This window comes from Schistocerca cancellata, chromosome 1, assembly GCF_023864275.1.
Source record: "Schistocerca cancellata isolate TAMUIC-IGC-003103 chromosome 1, iqSchCanc2.1, whole genome shotgun sequence".
In the NCBI taxonomy this organism is placed as follows: domain Eukaryota; kingdom Metazoa; phylum Arthropoda; class Insecta; order Orthoptera; family Acrididae; genus Schistocerca; species Schistocerca cancellata.
In genome coordinates, this window is record NC_064626.1 from 309,012,348 (window position 1) to 309,034,271 (window position 21,924).

At 38.2% G+C, this 21,924-nt stretch overlaps 1 protein-coding gene across 1 annotated transcript in view; it reads left to right on the top strand.

Annotated features, from left to right (window-relative positions):
* LOC126173147 (serine proteinase stubble) overlaps positions 1–21,494 on the top strand; it is a 538,296-nt gene extending 516,802 nt beyond the window's left edge. The window contains exons 9-10 of the mRNA XM_049920937.1: positions 11,534–11,659; positions 20,869–21,494. Of these exons, the coding sequence (XP_049776894.1) occupies positions 11,534–11,659; positions 20,869–21,027 (285 nt within the window). The 3' untranslated portion in view covers positions 21,028–21,494. The remainder of the gene's footprint in view (positions 1–11,533; positions 11,660–20,868) is intronic.
* The last annotated feature ends 430 nt before the right edge of the window (positions 21,495–21,924 follow it).

The window sequence follows — 21,924 nt, forward strand, 5'->3', positions numbered from 1 at the left end:
TGAAGAAAATATGTTAAATTGGAACGATCACATAAATAATGTTCTGGAGAAGGCCAAGCAAAGACTGCTTTTTATTGGCAGAACATTTGTCAGAAGATGCAACAGGTCTATTAAAGAGACTGCTTACACTACGCTTGTCAGTCCTCTGCTTGAGTACTGCTGTGTGATATGGGACCAATATCAGATAGAATTTAAGGACATTGGAAAAGTCCAAAGATGGACAGCTCGTTTTGTATTATTACGAAACGTGGGAGAGAGTGTCACGGATATGCTAAGCAAGTTGGGGTGGCAATCACTGAACAATGGCGTTTTCTGTTGCAGCGAGAGCTCTTCACGAAATTTCGAAATTTCAGTAACCAACTTTCACCTCTGAATGCGAAAATCCACACTAAGACAAAAAAAAATAAAGACACACCACGAAAGAATTATTCTAATTCCACGGAAACCGGTAGAGGTGATGTACATGTACAGACAAACAAATGATTACAGTTTCAGGAAAATTGTATGATGAATTCAAAAGAAAGAGCTTCACAAACTGAATAATTCAAGAATGCATTCGTCCACCTCTGGCCCTTATGCAAGCAGTTATTTGGCTGGACGTCCTCCTGAGGGATATCGTACCAAATTCTGTCCAATTGGCGCTTCAGATCGTCATAATCGAAAGCTGGTTGGAGGGTCCTGCCCATAATGCTTCAAACATTCTCAGTTGTGGTGAGATACAGCGATCTTGCTGGCCAAAGCAGAGTTTGCCAAGCATGAAGAAAGGCAGCAAAAACCCTCCCAGTGTGTAAGTGGGCATTATCTTCCTGCAATGTAAACTCAGGATGGTTCGCCATGAAGGGCAATAAAAAGGAGCGTATAATATCGTCGACGTTCCGCTGTTTTGTAAGAGTGCCACGAATAACAGCTAAAGGGGTCCTCCTGTGCAAAGAAATGGATCCACAGACCATCACACCTGGTTGTCGGGCCATAAAGTGGGCTACAATCAGATTGGTATCCCACTGTTGTCTAGGTATCTCCACACACGTGCTCAGTTCGAAGCAGTATTCATCACTGAAGACAGTTTAGTTCTAGCCAATGAGATTCCCAGCCAAAGACACGGCAACCAAGCAACTATTCAAGATGGTGTGTAGAATCTAAGAGTCTTGAGACATTTCATCAGATGTCCAGGAAAACATCACCCACTCACCCATACCATCTCAAAGATAGTAAAAATAGATAAGTGTGATAACTATAGCACAATATCAGCTGAATGGATCATGCATTGATATTGCTGAAAGAATAGTACATAGAAAAATGGGAAAGAAAATTGAGGATATGTTAGATGACGATCGGTTTGGCTTTCAGAATGGTATAGATACCATAGAGCAGTTTTGAAGCTGTTTTTGATAATGGTAGCAAGACTTAAGAACAATTGAGACACATTTACAGGATCTTTTGTATCTGGAAAAAGTGTCTGACAGTTTAAAATGGAGCATGATGTTCACAATTTTAAGGAAAACAAGAGCAAACTATAGGGAAAGATGGATAATATACAACATATACAAGAACAAAGAGGGAACAATAAGAATGGAAGACCAAGAATGAAGGGCTCAGTTTAAAAATGGTGTAAGACTGGGATGCAGTCTTTCACCCCTATTGTTTAATCTATATTTCAAAGAAGCAATGACATAAATACAAGAAAGGTTCAAGATTGAGATTAAAATTTAAGGTGAAAAGATATGAACAATAAGATTCACTGGTGACACTACTATCCTGAAACTGAAGAAGAATCACAGGACATGTATAGAATGAACAGTAAAATGAAGATAAACTGATGAAAGATGAAAGTAATGAGGAGTGGCAGAAATGGGATTAACAATACACTTAACATCAAAATTGAGGACCACTAAGTAGATCAAGTTAAGGAATTCCTTTACCTTGGAAACAAAATACTATATGATGGATTAAGCAAGGAAGACATGAAAAAGTAGCTTAATGTAGGCAAAGAGGACATTCATGACCATGAGAAGTCTGCTAGTATCAAACACTGGCCTTAATCTCAAGAAGAAATTTCTGAGAATGTCTGTTTGGGGCACAGTACTATATTGTAGTGAATGATGAACTGTGGGAAAATTGGAAAAGAAGAGAAACAAAGCAGTTGAGATGTGGTATTATAGTATCATGCTGAAAATTAGATGGACTGATAAAATAAGAAATGTGGAGGTTCTCTGCAGAAGTGGATAAGATAGGAACATACAGAAAACACTGACAAGAAGGAGAGACAGGATATGTGTTAAGACATTAAGGAATAACTTCCATCATATTAGACGCAACTGCAGAGGGCAGAAACTGTAGGGGAAGACAGATATTGAAATACATCTAACAAATAACTAAGGACATAGCGTGTAAATACCTCTCTGAGATGAAGGGGTTATCACAAATGAGGCATTTGTGGTGGGCTGCAACAAGCCAGTCAGAAGACATTCAAATCCCCAACCAACCACCCTGATTTAAGTTTTCTGTGGTTTCCATACATCACTTATAGTGAATTCCAGGATGGTCCTTTAAAAGGACAAGGCTAATTTCCTTACCCACTCTGAATTTGTACTCCATCTGTAATGATCTTGCCAACAGCACCTAATTTTCTGTGTCCCATAAGTAAATTTAGCAAGCTGATTTTCATACAAGCAATGCTTACAGAATCATATAAAGTCTGGAATAAATTGATATAATGAAATATTTCAGATCAGCATATTATCGGCAATATCTGGTTTTTATTGGCCAAATATTTCATTCCTTCTTTAAAATCATGTTTTTGTAAATCAAGAAATTTGTGCTTGTCTCATGATACCAATAAAATATGTTAAATTTTATCAGTGGTCTGTGCCTGAGATAGTCAACAATTATGAAAAAAATCACTTATTATAAATATGTAACTATCGTTTTTGTGTCTGCTGAAACTATAAAATGGTCATTCTTCCATTGTTGTAGTTCAGATACTATGCAGGGTGTTCATTTTAACCAAAGATATTGAAAAGTCTCAAAAACTACACATTGGATCAAAAAAAGTTATGATTCCAATTTCTTTGCATTGGAGGGGAACATCCAATCCCCCACCCCACTCCTTCCATGTGTAGGTTGGGAAATCTTCAATGGGAAGCCCTGATTTTTATTACTTTTTATTACAACTTACGATTCTAAGGCAAATCTACATATGTTTTGTCTGACGTATTTCTTTATTTTGCCACTTGGGTTGAGAGGCATGTGATGCTATTTCAGCAATTACAATATTGAGTAGAGTTTATCAGGAACTTGGTAGTATGTGCCCACTTTCCAGTATGACATTGCACTCCCTCTGATCTGGATGCATGCACTCGTTCAGTTGGAAGGTGACATAAAACTGTTGTATGCTCTCCTGTGGTAGGTTGATCCACAGATATTTCAACTGGTATTGATATCCCTGGTACTGGCAATGGAACAGAGTTGACTTCAAAACTAGTTTTCCACACTTTCTATTAGGACCAGTTCACAGATACCTGTGCCATATGTGGATGAGCAGTGTCCTGTGAGTGTTGCAATAGGGGTAACACATTAGAACACAGGATGTCCATGACATATTGTTGTGCTGTCAGAGTTCCTTCAGTAAATTACTATCTGTGACCTGAAATCAGATACAATGGTTCCCCACACCAATGATCCCAGGACAGGCTGTTCCAACTCGAGCACTTGCCTGTGAGCTGGGGAGAGTGTTCACTTGCCTGTGGGGCACTACCTCTCAGCCCTGGACAGCAGTAAACATGTGTACAAGTGGAGGGGCAGGCTGGGGCCTGATGTCACGAGAAACTGCAGCTGCACTCAAAATCCTGCCTCAGGCATGGCTGTATGTGAAATTACTCTAATTTAATCTACATGAAATTAGTCAGAGTAAGAAATTGAGGGCCATGGACATGTAACAGCTGGTAAAGGATGAGCTGGCTGTGTGGAAATGGTGAGCAGAGCAAATTAATGAGTATCCATTGCACAACTAACAACAAATTGATTGATTTTGTTGTTTTTACAGATCTTTTGGGAGACAAGTGTACTTTTATCAGGTGATACCTGATTTACTGCAGTGATGCACAGCATACTCTTCACTGTAGGGTCCTGAAGCAATAATCTGTCATTGTTTTTAATTATCTTCAATGCAGAGAATAACTCCTCATAAGAAGTATGTTGATCTTAACATGCACATAATCACAGTAGTATTCCTGTGTTACTTTGTATGTTTCTGTCTTTAAATTTTGAGGCAAATTTAAACAACTGAGGTGCATGTCCTTTAAAATGTTGAATTTTGCAAGCCAGTTTTACATGTCACAGAATCAGGTACACCTGAAAAAGGAGTACCAACCAACTGATATTCCTTCTCTTAAAAGTTCAGTTCTTGGAACCACAACTAGCTATTAGCTGATTAATTATACATTTGTAGTTTATAAAGGGGATCTGGGCAGGTAAAGGTATAGAATCAAGGTTTGTGTTCCTCATTTGTCTTTTATATAAACCGAACTTATCTTTTAATGTCCTGAGTTTGTCTTTCATTTGTACTATCAAAAATCTTCCCTCTGTAACAACACATTCAGTGCATTTAGGTTCATTTTTATATATGAACCAAAAGCAAAAAATAACCTTGAAGAACCTTATTTATGCTTATACACTGAACTATGCACTGGTAAGGTATATCTGCACACCTAGCTTCACTATCATGAACAGACCCTTTGAACTGATTATGGCTGACACTGTACCACTGTGCAAAATTCATACATGTCACTACAATTTCCATTACACCACATAGTTCCTCAGTTTCAGCACATAATGCCTCCAGATGAAATAAACACTGTACTCTGTAGATGCCCTTTCCGAAGTCACTCTTAAATTTATTTTTCAAGTGAGAGACAAAATCTTGTCAGCCATTTGTGGCACGCTGGCTGTGGCCACAAAATGAAGGTTTCCCCACAGCAAATTCATCCTGTCTGCCGAGTCACACACAGCTTCAAAAATTTTGAGCCCTGTTGTCATATAATCCAGTGGTACCATATCTAGCATCTCCTCCAAAACATTCAGTTGCACGTCTACACTACATACAAGAATAGCAAGTTGAGCACATTCGGATATACCTGTGCTCTCATAGAGTATGAGAGGAAAAACTGTGAAACTCTGAGTGTTATTCCTGAGTTGTGCCTCCAAATCAGCTCCCATGTCAAGGATTCAATGGGACACCACAAATGCCTTCAAAGTTCCTAATTTCCTTGGAACTATGCATTCTGCCACTGCTACCAGACATGATTTAATGCAAGGTCTCAAAGAGAATGGTTTGCCAGTCAGTGCTATGATGGGAGATCCTTTCGAATTTGCATGAATTAAAGCTTCATTTAGGTTTTCTGCAGCATTATTACTTAAAATGAGTAAACATATTACAGTAGTAAAAGACATTTTTCACATTACCTCAAAACTCCTCAGTCACAATATGTTTCCTGTATACTGACCTTCAATTTGGAAATCAAATTACTTGCAAGCATACCCTTCTATTCAGTCATAGCCTATTGCTTGAAGGCAATTGTAATGATGCTGCAAATTGTATTTCTTTGCAGAAACAAGCATTTTGTGACACATCAGACACTGCAGCCTTCCATCTCTGTCACTGGACAGATATGTTTCTTGTAATGAGCTTTCTTGTAATGGGCTTTCACAAATAGACTTTTTTAATTGCTGTCACATTTACACACCCACAATGTCTAAACATGCAGAGGCAAATCTGTTTGCTTCTGCCTCCAGAGTACAAGTGTGTATGACATCAGCTCCCCTCACCACCACTGCTCTAAGAATAGGCCCTGAGCGCTTGTAAATGCTCCTGCTCATGGGGCATGTATTGAAACAATCTGCCCTAGGAGAATTACTTCTGTGCCTCTCCTAACCATTGGAAGAACGGGATCTCTAACCATGTCACTTCCATACTCACTCACGATGATCATCTGGGATAGTGCAAAACTGCAGGCCATCACTCAACACAGTACAAAGCCACTCATCAGTTCATACTTCCCAGACACACCATCACTCCAAACACAGCCATTTGTGTTGTGGTATTAACAGCATCTTATGTATGGGTCTGTAATTCCCTAGGCCGATTGCTTCTAGTCTTTGACCAATGAAACTAGATGACACAGAATGTTGCAGGAAGTCCATTACTTGTTCTCAGGTGGCAGGCACGTATGTGAAGGGGATGCACTGTGCTTGGTGCACAATATAGTGATCCTCACTTGTAGTGGTCAGACATGGTCACCTGGAATCTTGATGATGAGTGTGTCTGACCTCACATACCCATGGAGCCACACATTAGGCAATTGTCACATCTGAATACCCAACAAATCTGGATACTGTAGAGTTCGACCAGTTAGCCAAATGGAAATCCACGATGAGGCCACTTTCAAACTCTGTCAGGTGCTGATAATGCTATTTCATGCATGTACGCAGCACCTCTATCTCCTTCACAGTGATCACCAAACATCTGAGACTGTTCATATCCCTCATATAACCTACCACACCTGGTAACAAGACTAAAAACAAACAACAGTAATCCACTCTGGTGGCTGTTCTACTTGTCTCAGGAAATTGCATCTCTAATAATATACATACCCACCAACATGTAGGATGTTACACTAACATCTCGTGTGGGCTTCACTTTTTTTTGTCAAGCAGTAAGATTATATTTAGGTATGTACTTCTACATCTACATCTACATACATACTTGCAAGCCACTGTACAAAGCATTGCAGAGGGTGCCTGTACCATTACTAGTCATTTCCTTTCCTGTTCTAGTTCTCTAAATTTTCTGAATAGTGTTTCTCAAAAAGAATGTTGCCTTCCCTCCAGGCATTCCCATTTGAGTACCGAAAGCCTCTTTGTAACACTTATAAGCTGTTCAAACCTACTGGTAACAAATCTGGAACCCTGTCTGTGAATTGCTTCATTGTCTTCCCTCAATCCAACCTAGTACGGATCCCAAACACTCAATCAGTATTCAAGAATAGGTCACACCAGCATTCTGTATTCAGTCTCCTTTAAAGGTGAACCACTTCTCCCAGTAAACTATAGCTGACCATTCACCTTCCCTACCACAGTCCTCACATGCTTGTTCCATTTTATATCACTTTGCAATATACACAGATATTTAAACAACTTGACTGTGTCAAGGAAGACACTAGTAATAGTGTATCTGAACATTACAGGTTTGTTCTTCCCACACATATACATTAACTTCTGTACTGAATATAATAGAGGGAAACATTCCACGTAGTTGAGTTACTGTAGGAAGATACAAGACAACTTGGATAAAATTTATTTTTGGTGTGATGAATGGCAGCTAACTCTAAATGTGGGAATACAGAAGTTAAAATATATCTAAAAACAAAGATGATGAGACTTACCAAACAAAAGCACTGGCAGGTCGATAGACACACAAACATACACACAAAATTCTAGCTTTCGCAACCAACAGGTGCTTTGCCAGGAAAGAGGGAAGGAGAGGGAAAGACGAAAAGATGTGGGTTTTAAGGGAGAGGGTAAGGAGTCATTCCAATCACGGGAGTGGAAAGACTTACCTTAGGGGGAAAAAAGGACGGGTATACACTCGCGCACACACACACATATCCATCCACACATATACACATATATGTGCGGATGGATATGTGTGTGTGTGCGAGTGTATACCCATCCTTTTTTCCCCCAAGGTAAGTCTTTCCGCTCCCAGGATTGGAATGACTCCTTACCCTCTCCCTTAAAACCCACATCCTTTCGTCTTTCCCTCTCCTTCCCTCTTTCCTGATGAAGCAGCCGTTGGTTGCGAAAGCTAGAATTTTGTGTGTATGTTTGTGTTTGTTTGTGTGTCTATCGACCTGCCAGCGCTTTTGTTTGGTAAGTCTCATCATCTTTGTTTTTAGATATATTTTAACTTCTGTATTCCCACATTTAGAGTTAGCTGCCATTCATCACACCAAAAATAAATTTTATCCAAGTTGTCTTGTATCTTCCTACAGTAACTCAACTTTGACACCTTACTGCACAACACAGCATCATCACAAACAATTGCAGATTGCTGTCCACCCTGTCTACCAAATTTTTTATGTATATAGAGAACAACAGCAGTCTGATCACACTTCCCTAGGACTCCTGACGATACCCTTGTCTCTGATGAACACTTGTCATCGAGGATAACATACTGAGTTCTGTTACTTAAGAAGGCTTCAAGCCACTCGCATATATGTGAACTTATTCCACATGCTAGTACATTCATTAACAGCCTGCAATGGGGCACCATGTCAAATCCTTTCTGGACATCTAAAAATATGGAATATGTCTGTTGCCTTCCATCCATAGTTCACAATACATCATGTGAGAAAAGGGCAAGCTGAGGTTTGCATGAGTGATGATTTCTAAAACCATGGTGAGTCATGGACTTAAGCTTCTCAGTCTCAAGAAAGACTTAGTGCAACACAAACTACAATCACCAACCAATCACACTTCATAACAATTATTTTATATAGCAACAGTAGCAGCAGCAGCAGCAGCAGCATTAAGGATCCTACTTTCTTTCCTCTACCATCCTCTTACATCTGACTAAGCCTTTTACTCTTTTCATTGAGTCAACATTTTATATAATTCTCTATTTCTATGTTTATTTGTAATTTTAGTATATATTCCATTAAATCCATACATGAGTATCACATTTCAATTCCTTACACAGTATGTGGCAGCTTGCCTAATGCAAAATTAGTTTTGTAATATCTTACAAATGAAAATGTTTGGGGATGTTTTTCACCTTGTTCAGTACTAAAAGCTAGTTACTCAGCCCTTCACTGAAACAGTGACTGGTGAATGTTTATATAAGCATTACTTGGTTTTGAAATTTCCACAAACACCAAAAACTACAGATATAATTAGTACATATTCATTTCAGAAATAATATTTACATAAGGCAATCATATACAACCGCTCGCTCACTGATAGATCTGTACCTACAGATTGGAAAATTGCACAGATCGCACCAGTGTTTAAGAAGGGTAGTAGGAGTAATCCATTGAACTACAGACCTATATCATTGACGTCGGTTTGCAGTAGGGTTTTGGAGCATATACTGTATTCAGACATTATGGATCACCTTGAAGGGAACGATCTATTGATACGTAATCAGCATGGTTTCAGAAAACATCGTTCTTGTGCAACGCAGCTAGCTCTTTATTTGCACAAAGTAATGGCCGCTATCTACAGGGGATCTCAAGTTCATTCCGTATTTCTAGATTTCCGGAAAGCTTTTGACACTGTTCCTCACAAGCGACTTCTAATCAAGCTGCGGGCCTATGGGGTATTGTCTCAGTTGTGCGACTGGATTTGTGATTTCCTGTCAGGAAGGTCGCAGTTCGTAGTAATAGACGGCAAATCATCGAGTAAAACTGAAGTAATATCAGGTGTTCCCCAAGGAAGCGTCCTGGGACCTCTGCTGTTCCTGATCTATATAAATGACCTGGGTGACAGTCTGAGCAGTTCTCTTACGTTGTTCACAGATGATGCTGTAATTTACCATCTAGTAAGGTCATCTGAAGACCAGTATCAGTTGCAAAGCGATTTAGAAAAGATTGCTGTATGGTGTGGCAGGTGGCAGTTGACACTAAATAACGAAAAATGTGAGGTTATCCACATGAGTTCCAAAAGAAATCCATTGGAATTCAATTCCTCGATAAATAGTACAATTCTCAATGCTGTCAATTTAACTAAGTACCTGGGTGTTAAAATTACGAAAAACTTCAGTTGGAAAGACCACATAGATAATATTGTGGGGAAGGCGAGCCAAAGGTTGAATTTAATTGGCAGGACACTTAGAAGATGCAACAAGTCCACTAAAGAGACAGCTTACACTACACTCGTTCATCCTCTGTTAGAATATTGCTGCACGATGTGGGATCCTTACCAGGTGGGATTGACGGAGGACATCGAAAGGGTGCAAAAAAGGGCAGCTCATTTTGTATTATCATGTAATAGGGGAGAGAGTGTGGCAGATATGATATGCGAGGTGGGATGGAAGTTATTAAAGCAAAGACGTTTTTCGTCGCGGCGAGATCTATTCACGAAATTTCAGTCACCAAATTTCTCTTCCGAATGCGAAACTATTTTGTTGAGCCCAACCTACATAGGTAGGAATGATCATCAAAATAAAATAAGAGAAATCAGAGCTCGAACAGAAAGGTTTAGGTGTTCATTTCTCCCGTGCGCTGTTCGGGAGTGGAATGGTAGAGAGATAGTATGATTGTGGTTCGATGAACCCTCTGCCAAGCACTTAATTGCGAATTGCAGAGTAATCATGTAGATGCAGGTGTAGAATTTCACAATAATGCTGTGTCCCTGGAAATAAACACCTATCAATGCAACCACTGTTTCAGTATATACACTGGCATAAATTTTCCCTCTCTCACCCATCCTGGCGCATAGTGGCCCATAATAAGACAGGTCATTACAAAAACAAGAATAACCTGTGAATCTGAAGTTTAGATTACATTTTGTACATTGTTTAAAACCTTTCTTGCATCATTTTTTGCTGTGTAGCTAATAATGCAAAAAATTAAAAGATTCTTTTGACAATATTTTACTGTGTATATAAGAAAGAAATGAAACTGGGATGCATGAAAAGTGTAATCTGTAGTAAACACAATAATGGCCTTATCTACAATATTAAGAAGTGCAAGATTTCTCATGCAGGGAATAAAAAGTGAACACTTTGGTCCACTTGCAGTAAATTTCTACATAAAAAATCTATATACTCCATTGAAGGTTAAGATTTCTATTCTTGCCTGTTCGTTACTGTGGATTAATTTCTTTTTTATGTGTTACACTACACAGCCACTAAAAACTCTTCAGTTTGGTTCTGTTCCTCATAGTTATATTTCCACACTGTGTCCTAGCTTCATCTGATTAAGGCAGCATTTTTAGTTTTTACTCATTTGTCCTTGCATTTATATCTCTTCCACAACACTTTCACTTCAACTGTAACTGTTGACATGAGTGGATGTTGTAGGAGCTGGTTGCCTTTGACTTTTCATCATCTCTCTCAGACTACACCATTTCTATTGCTGTATAATTCATGACAGTGCTGGATCATACAACTCAAGAAGAATTTCTCATGTCAGTTACGTTCTTTTCACTCAAACGGACCTCATGCTAATGTTCCTTTTTTTCATACTTCCTACTCAGACGATCCTCATCCCTGGATTCACTTGATGTAAACATTTCACCTTTCATGAAGGGCTATTTATTTTTGTTGAATTTTCTTACAACATGGATTACCTTCATCTGATACTACAAATGTTAGAAATCAATGATCAGAAAACACAAAAGTATTAGGCTATTGTGGCAAGCAGCTCTCATGAAATATTAGCATTTATGCTTAATTTTTTCTTTAGCAATAGATAGAATAATATTGAAAACAACATGTTGAAAATGTAATTACTATAATCAGATTTGTTTGTCACAGGTCTCAGTTCCAATTGTAAGCAACGACAAATGCAAGTCAATGTTTCTTCGTGCTGGTAGACATGAGTTCATTCCAGAAATATTCTTGTGTGCAGGCTATGAAAATGGAGGACAGGACTCCTGCCAGGTCAGTATACCATCCAACACTGTTACTGACATGAAGAACAAGGAAACAGGAATAAGCACTGTGTATGAATTATTAACTGTACTATAGTGGTTTTATTTCTTGTTATTTTCATATCTACCCTCTAAGATTCTTCTTTCTACCATTTTTTCCCAATATTTTCATTGTAAGCTAATGGGATGTATTTACTTTATTATCAGACAATAATTAAATGACGCCTCATCTTCATAGCTGTAGAGGTGTTTCAGTATGATCAGAAACCTTCACGTGTGAAGAATGCAATCCTTTATTGGATTGTGTTGTTTTTTTTAAAAAAAAAGTGAGAAATAACAGTGAAAGTGCGTTGACAGTGAATGTAGTATGTTTAGAAACATGAATAATAAATCTTCATTCTTGTTCACAACAATATGTTAGTACTTCTAAGGGCATCAGATGAACAACACATTCTTCATTAACACATTTTATTGTATTTTCCTAGAACATGTTTCACTTTGTAGTTCTAGGTCAAATATATTTGAACTGATAATTTCATTATAATAATGTGTAATCAATAATACATAATCAATCAATGAAGACAACAGAAAGAAGCCAGAGAAGTTAGAAGAATTTTGGTCACAAGTTGAAGAAGAACTGTTCAGAATCCCAGAGCAGCATGTCATGATCATTTTGGGGGACTTCAATTCCCAGATTGGAGAAGAGAGAAAATTCTGGAACACTGTGGACAAATATGTAGCTCACAGAAGGACAAACAGAAATGGTGAAGGATTGATTGATGTTTGTGAATCATTTGGAACGAAAATTATGTCCACCCAGTTTAAGAGGGCTCCAAAGCAGATGAAAACATGGCAATCACCCAATCCCATGTTAGGAGAATTTCAGGTTGATCACGTAGTGACCACCAGCCCGAAGGAAATAATTAATGTCAAAGTGCAGAAAGGTGCTAATTTTGATTCTGACCAATAATTCACAAGGGTCAAAGCGAAACCAATCCCTGGCAATCAGAGAAGGAAAACCCTCAGAATACAGAAGAACAGAATTGAAAAACTGAAAATCAGTGAAGAAATAGTTGTGAAGTATCAGCATGAACTTGACACGTTAAACTCCAATGAATGGGACAAAATCTCAGAAGATTCAAGAAGCAGTGAAACAAACAATTGAGCTGCTCGGGGGAACAAAATGGTAAGCGCCAAAATCGCAGTTTTGAGATAAAGCGTATCTAAAGTTTCAATTGATCTGCAAATCTGAATAATTTTTTTGAACAGTCCTTTTATTCTGTAGTGATTGTAACATCTATCTTCTACTATACAGACATAAATGAGACTCAGAACTGACTAAAACAAATGAAATATACAAAAATTATTACATTACCATATACCATTAACAACACATAGTGATAGAACATTACATATTAAATTTTACAGTATGTCTTCAACACTTTACTGAAACTGCAAAATCATTCATCACTGTCATTACTAATGTCTTTTTCATCCAAAACTGTTGGCTTTAGTGACAGGATAAATCCATGGTTGACAGGAGGTATGAAATTTAGGAGCGACAGGACGTCAGCAACTTTCTACTTTTCAATAAGCCTTGGCCCATTGTATTTAAGTCGAAGCATAGGAACTGGTCCTTGCCTTCCACATTTCCTGAAGCTTATTTCATGCCAAATGTCATGACAAAATGTCTCGCTGATGAATAAAGATGATGGATATTCCTGACTTCTTTCTGAAGACAAACGCTTCTTTAGAGTATCGTATTTGATAGATATCCTCTCTTTTCATATTATATACAAACAATGGATTCTTCTTAGCTGACTTCTTGATGATCTTGCACCACTGATCTGGACTGTACACATCTTGTACTTGTTGGAGAACGTAATTTTCAATTGTCGCGAAATCTCTATCGGACGGCAACATTGTGTGCCCGCTAACGGGGAAGTGGTGTCCAGTCACACGAAATCTACCAGTTGGAATTAGATATTTCCAAAACAGTATCATGTTCCAGTTCTTATTTTGGCCACAGCAGCACCTTTTCCGAAACGACCTCTTTGTCTGTTCCTGAATGGTTTCTGCAGGAGCTGTTCGTTGTTTTGGGCAATATGATCTGATTCGCTATTAACCTGTGTAACAACGAAAACTACTATTACTGTTACCATTATTATTGTTACAAGTAACAATATGAATGAGAAATGCGCATTCACACACCACTTAGCCAAAAAAATGTAGCCATTCTAAAATAACCTCAAAATTAACGTACTTCAGGAACATAATGGTATGTACATGCACTTACCATTATGTTCATGAAATGTACTAAAGACAGTATATTTACAAAATAATATGCCTCTGAGTCATCTGAATCATTAGGAATGTATTCTGGATCCCTCTTGAAGATATTAGTATCATTGGAAGTATACTTCTTGTCTTCTGCCATGTTCACTGTTGCCATACTCTCAGAGATGTTTTTAATTGCCGCCATTCTCTCTGTCACTTACCATTATGTTTCCGCAACAGACGGACAGTGGCGCTTACCATTAAGCTCAGCCCTGACATCTGTTGAGTGAATTTGGAACTACTAGTAAGTTTACTGCATTGTGCATCCCACAGGTGGTGTCATTAGCCATCTACAGCAAAATGCACGGCAATGGCGCTTACCATAGTGTTCCCCCGAGCAGCTCAATTTTTCTTGCTAAGAAAAAGAAACATCCATGATGGGATGATGAATGTGAAGTTGCCTTACAGAAACCTTCTGAAGCTAGGAACAAGTGGAATTCTACCAGCAGAACTTCGAAGGATTTAAAACCCAAAGGAGTATGACAGCAAAAGTACTTAGGATCACCAAATGAAGGTTTGAAAGAGATCAATTAAAGGAGCTAGAAGAGAATTTCCAGAAGAACAACACCAGAAGCTTCTGTCAGACATTTAAATAAAAACTTAGAGGTTACTGATCACCCAGCATCTGTTTCAAAAATGATCAGGGCAAATTGATTATGAACAACAAACAGAATTGTGAACACTTGGCTAGATACTTCGAATAGTTGCTCAACTGTGACCCACCACCAGAAAAATTAAACTTCCAGAAACCGCAAAACAAACTTCATGACTCCACCCCACCAGATAAAAAGGAAATACGAGAGATCATCAGGGCTTGAAAAAGAACAAGGTGTCTGGCAAAGATTCAATTGTTGCAGAACTTTTGAAGTACATGGAGACAGTTTCCTAGAACAGCTTGAAAGACTCTTTCAAAAAATTTGGCTCATGAGAGAGATCCCAGAAGAATGGAGAGATGCTGTCATCCACCCATTGCACAAGAAAGGAAACAAATCCAATGTCAATAATTACAGAGGAATATAACTTCTACCAGTAGCATACAAGATCCTTGTCATTGCTCTCAAACATAGAATAGAACAACATATAGATCAACAACTAGGTGAATATCAAGCCAGCTTTAGGACAGGAAGATCATGTGCAGAGCAGATCTTTACCATCAAAACCATAATCAAAACAAAGACACTAGCAGCTGATAAGAGAGCAACCTTGACATTTGTGGACTTTAAAAAGGCGTACAACTCCGTAGACAGAGACACATTAATAGAAGTGCTGAAAGAATTTGGAATAGATGATAAGACAACAAGGCTAATTCAGCAAACACTAACAAACACCTGATCAAAAATTAAATTTTTAGGAGGTCTGTCAGAGCCCTTTGAAATCAAAACAGGTTTGAGACAAGGAGACAGTCTCTCTCTGATCATGTTCAACTGTGGTTTAGAAAAAGTTATTGTTGAATGGCGAAAAGAAATGAGTCAGTTTAACTGTCCAAATGGAATCAGGCTAGGCTGCAAACAGTCTGGGCTTACATTTGAATGCCTCACGTTTGCATATGATATAGTGTTTTTTTTGCAGAGAATCTGCAAATTACAACTAAACAGATTGAAGTCCTCAAGGAAACGGCAGTGAAAGCAGGATTGCAAATATCTTTTGAGAAGACACAATATATGAACATAAATGCCAGTGATCCAGTCTGAACATTGAGGACCAAGTATGACGACATCAAAAGAGTTCAGAAGTTCAAGTACCTAGGCTTCAAACAACAGTGAAAAGGTACCTATTGAAGAATGGGCAAGAAAAATGGAAATGGCATTCAGCTTGTGTCAGAACACATACAAATCTAAATCACTCTCATACCAGGCCAAATTCCAACACTACAGCACATTCGTCAAACCTGAATGTTTATATTCATCAGAGACAATAGCCAGAAAGAGACTTTCAGACTTGAATAAAAAAGAAAGTAAATTCTTTAGAAAGATTCTTGGGCCCAGAAAAATATCTAATGAATTTACATTCTGCCTAAGATCAAATCGAGACCTTATCCAAGATTTGAAAATATCACCACCATAATGAAGAAAAGAAGCTTGTCTTTCTATGAACATACTAAAAGAATGGAATCAGAGAGGCTCACCAACAAGATTCTTCTCTTCCAGGAGAACAGGAAGACACAAGTTCCATGGGTGAAAGAAGTGCTCTGGGATCTAGAACAATGCAGGATCATGGCAAAAGAAATTGTGAAGAGGCAGATCTTTTAGAAAAATGTTGCAGAGGTGAAGGATTTCTTTAAAGAGAAAATGAAGAAGAAAATGCGTGAGTGAGCCAATGGATGAAGGATTACTGATGAAAGAGGAAGGAAGAGAACTTTAGAAAGCGAGGGAAGTTGTGTAAATGTAGCCCATAGATAGCTGTAATGAAAATAAATAAATAAATAATATGTAATATTTGTAACTGAAGAAACATATCCATTTTCATAGTTTCAGTTGAGGTAAGATAGGGAATAGTGAGAAGTGAAGATGTATTAAAAGGAAAAACAATGAGAAGTGCAAGTAAGAATTGAAAGTGTGGAAGGAGATAGTGAAAAACTAAAGAGATAGGGAAAGATGAAAAAAATATACATAAGTTGAGGGAATTCTTAGTGGGAATGCCCACTGTGAAATGTAAGGAACAGATGAGTGGGATTAATACACATTTCATTGCCTAATATGGAGATGCAACAACACATGTGTACACAGTATGAAAGCATACAGAAGACTGACATCATCAAAGATTCTCCCCTTAAGCAAACTCAACCACTGACCAAAGAGTTTAATTATCTTGCATTTGCATGATCAATGATGAGGTCCCAATATAGTCCACCACTATACATCCACCATGGGCAAGTGAAGCACTGGGGAGAAGGTCACCAGAGGTCACAGCTGCGTATGTCACATTGCATAGGAGCACATGACCAACTGTGCCATATCTGGCTGCTATGCAGATCACAACTGCAATGTATCTTGGCAAGAGAAAATAAAAAGAATCTGATGTGAGCTTCGCCCCATCTCCATAACATGTGATACTGGCTGAGGTAGGGCAGAGGCTGGCCAGGATGGCCATAGCACCATTCCCAGTCTGCACTGAGATCATCATGTTGTTGTGGGGGAATGCTGGGTTGCAGAAGTGATGGGGTAGTGGATGCAGTTCCACCAGGCTCTGCTTGTTTGCTTAGAGGCAAGTGTTTTGTCCTGTGAGCCATGATGGTTAGGAACATGTCAACTAATAGTCTTGCTGTAAAAGTGGTCAGTCTAATGCCACTGAGCAGATTGCAGCTGTGCATAAACTGTCTGGAAATAAAACTGTTGTCAAACTGTCATTTTGCATGCTGTCCATTGACCAAGCAACTTGTTGTAGAAGGGATTCTATGTGCAGTTTCGTGTTGAATTCTACTCTGTTGAATCGTCGCATGTGAGTGCCAATGGACAGAGGGATCACACCAGAAGGATAGATGCACACTGCAAGAAGTACTCACCATACTGCCGTATGTCTGCAATGGAATAGATATTGCGTCCTGTCTCAGCTGTATGTGAGTGTCCGCTGCTGACTCTATGATGGTTTCTGTCTCATTTCAGTGGATCATGCGGGAAGCTGCATGTGGGCTTGTGTCCTCTACAGGCAGCTGCATATAAAGTGGTGAACTACTGATGATGGAGTGTTCAGATTCTCTGCTACTAGCTTGCATAAGGACTCTTCAAGACAAATCTGGGGAGATGAGAGCAACAAAGGAAATCCATGCTGAAGAGCTGTTCTCAAACGTCAGTGAACAAAAACTGCCAAGAAAATTTTTCACATAGATGAAGATCTATGGCTTTGTGCACTGCAGGTGACAATGTGACAATCTTCTCACTTGGTTCAGCTATCTGGGACCTTCTTGAGCTTATGAATGCATTTGACTGGGCAGTGTGGAAGGAGTGGTAAAATTACATGGGTTGCTGCTGTGTAGACATGCAATAGGTAGGCAGACTATTGACTTGTTGGTGTTTGGACACATTTAAGTTAGCACTAAAATCAATGAGGTGGTCAGAAGTCCACACACACTGTTGGTGTACATGTGCATCATTATCGTAGTCCATGGAATGGCATGACAGAATGTCATTTTGTGTTTTGCATATACTGTAGGCTGATCTGGGTACAGAAAAACATTATACAAAGCACCATGAGAGTCACTTTCTTGTACCTGTTGTTCACAAGAGTACCAGTTGTGGGATGGCTCCATAGTCATAGTGAAGACAGTCAATCGGTGTCCACTGATTAAGATGGAGTAGCTATTGTTCACTGTAGGATCACCACTGTGTGTATTCCTGGTGAAAATGCTCATAGTGAAATTCAGAGAGCAGATGGGTGGATTTCACTCACTCTTTATTGCTTAGTATGGAGATACAACAAGATGCATGTACATGATACAATAACATACAGCAGACTGACAACATAAAAATACTCTCCTTGCAAAAACTCAACCACTGAGCAAAGATTATTATTAATCTCCACTTTCTTTATCAATGATAAGGTCCCCACAAAGTAGCAGAGAAACTAATGAAACTCATTATTTAAAAAAAATACAACAGTTGGTAAAATAGGGGGGGGGGGGGGGGGGGAATGTATTTTTAATACTTGAGTGGGTGCGCCATTTTTTTATAACATGAGCACGCATGTTGCACATTTTGTACATATGTGAAGAATAGTTGTATGAGCAAAATCACAGTTTAATCTTAGTTTAATTAAAGAATGATAAAACAACATACATTATGAGAGCTAAATCACTGTTTACTTAAACAATAATCACATAAATCTCATATCGCTCTGATGCCACATGCAAGTGTTACCCCACAGTGTCGACCCACTTGAAGCATTTAACTGTAGAGCTGGAATAAATCCCTGCCAACTGCATATTTAATTACTAATTACTTCATAGATACCTGCCTGATTGTGGGATTGTCCTGCTAGCTCAGAATCTGCTGATTTTCTTGCATGGATCGCAAATTTTTTCTGACCTAGGTTGCTGTTTATTTTAAGTTACTGCCACTCATTTAAACTTATGACAACACAACTTATTACTCTATTAGCTGAAGCAATAATGAAGGAATAGGTATGGATTCACAATTGTAAAACAACAGTGGAACAGAATAAGAAAACGTTATTTGTGATTGGCACATTTTATACGCAGGTGCACCCACTTGAGGGTTAATGGAGAGGAGTCCAGAATAATGTCAGGATGTGCGGAATTTTGGAGGGTAAATTATTGACTTTGCTATTATGGGAAGCTAATAGAGGGCAGAGGATCTAAATGGCCCATTTGGCTTTGCAGTTATTCAAATCCCTCGAATCATGTTGTGGAGTATACTCAACAAACTGGGTACTGGGTTTCTCAACTGTACATACTTCTACGTATATGTGCTCAGCCAGTTTGGAGGTGCTCATTCCTATGTGAAAAGCCATGCAATGAATGCATGTTAGTTACGAAACAGCTTGCGTGTGTGGTTTCCCATCTCACTCTACCTTTGATATTGTAGAAAATACCAGTGGTGGGGCTAGAGTAAGTAGCAGTCAGTGGGAGTATGGGGGCAGGTTTCATAGTGAGAATGATTGCAGGGGTAAGAATTTGGGGGCAAATATAATTATCATACAGTTGCATAAGGATCTTATACAGGTTAGGAAGGCAACACACAAAGCATCCATTGGGTAGTGCCTAACAGTCAGCATCTATGTCACAGATGTGGCTAATGCCTATAAGGCAGTGTCCATGCCATGGATGTAACCAGCTTCTGTACATCATACACTAAAATTAGATTAACATGACCTAACACCACTTTCACTGCCACCAGAGTGGGCTTCCACTGTCAATCAAATCTTACCCCCTAGCTTTCAACTCAGCGAGATGCTTTGTTGCAAAAACTTGTAATCCATACCTTGACAATATCTAACACTCCAGCCTCACTACAGTGAAAATATTTTGTTAGTCCAGGATAGATTGACTGTGAGAACACACCCAAGTACCATCAAGTAGCTTGTATGTTTTGTCCAATATTTTATTACTGATACCAAGCTTGCCCTTTTCTTTACCCTCCTTTATACCAATTTTATATTCAATTTCTTGTAGTGTAGATTTAATCTTTGACTTATACATTACCAACAGATTATTATTATGGGTCCTCCAATATTTAAATCATGGATAGTTACTGTCTATTCATTTCCTGTAATTTAAGTCTTTCCATGTCTGGGACAGAGACCAATTTTTCCTTCTCTTTAGAAGCTGTGCCCGTACCTTCATCCTGATGTAAAAAATTAGAAAATTCTTAAATATTGACAGCCAGTCATGGTTCAGTATTTGTGTGTGGTTTTTTTTATCCACTTACCCAGATTACACTACTTAGGAGCCTTGTCAGTAGATGCTTTCCTGTCACAAATTACATAGTATTCTCTCTTTCTTATCACTTTTAAAGTAGGCTATTAACATATTAAAAATATAAACTTTTTTTTCTAATTAAAGGAATTACATTTACTGTTACTACCAAATAAGTAAACTGTCTTCATAATTTCCAAGCTACAGCTATGTGATAGAGACTCACTAATATGTCTAATATGCACAATATTTGATTATAAGCAATAACAAATTTTTATTGCAAGTAATGTGATAACTGATTTTGTGAATCTTTGAAATGACACATAACATTAACGTGTAAGCAGTTTTCAAAGATTATAAGCCATAAAAAATTGTGCTTTCTTCTCAAGTAGAAAACATAAGTCTGAAAACTTATTACTTGACTATTAGCAAGCCGTAATTATTTTGTGTGTTCTGTTCACCTTTTTTATCACAATGAAACCCAGACATGTCAAAACAATTTCTGTTGACAGGGCGATTCTGGTGGCCCACTGCAAGTTCGTGGTAAAGATGGGCATTACTTTCTAGCAGGAATCATCAGTTGGGGCATCGGATGTGCTGAAGCCAACCTGCCTGGAGTTTGCACACGGATATCAAAATTTGTTCCATGGATACTTGAAAATGTGACATAGTTCCTCATACTTGTTATTGAGATAGCTACCTTGAAAAATAACTCTGCCAGTACTGTGAAAGTTCCAGAAATATCATTGAATCACAGTCAGAACAGTAGACCATCAATGCAAAGTAAATCTGACCCAACAACTATGATTAGGTTTAATGATGCAATTTACTTTTCATGGACTCATTGGACATTACCAAAAGTGATTAAGCACCATGCCACATGAACTGTCAATTTGTATTTTTGCTTTAGACTGTTGGAAATGTGTCAACCACATAATGTGAATCTTGTAACAAATGACCTCAGAGTAATTTGTGCTATGAATGCTTTGTGTAATGCATTATCTTTGCATTAACACACAAAGGATTCAAATCAAATGATGGTCAAAACATAAAAGGAGAGAGACCATACTTGCTGCCCTAGGGAGAAAATATTTTTTAAAGCCAAAGACATAGCTTTTATTTACTTCTATTTATAAAAATAAAGTTTATTATACAATTTTTTATTGTTATTAATGTTTAATAACCTATAAAACACTATTCCTTTCATTTGCTTTTAACTGTTGACATTCAGCGATAGAGACGGAGAGAAAACAAAAATGATGTAAAATAAAAATACAAAAACTGAAGTCAAAAACATTATGTAAGTGACCTTAAAATTTGTATTACTGTGCAATATGTAAAAAATCTCAACAACCGTACATAATTTATGTAGTGCTGTCACCCTGATACTATTATAACAAAAAAAGAGAAAATATAGTCTTCTGTAGACAATCTGTTCTGCACATTTGTGATGTGCAATCTAACAGCAGATTGAAATTGTCAGTATTATGAATACCTCATTTCTTTCTGTGTTTGGACATAAAAGGAGACAGGAAAAACAACAGCCAACCTACTGCATTTATGGCCTA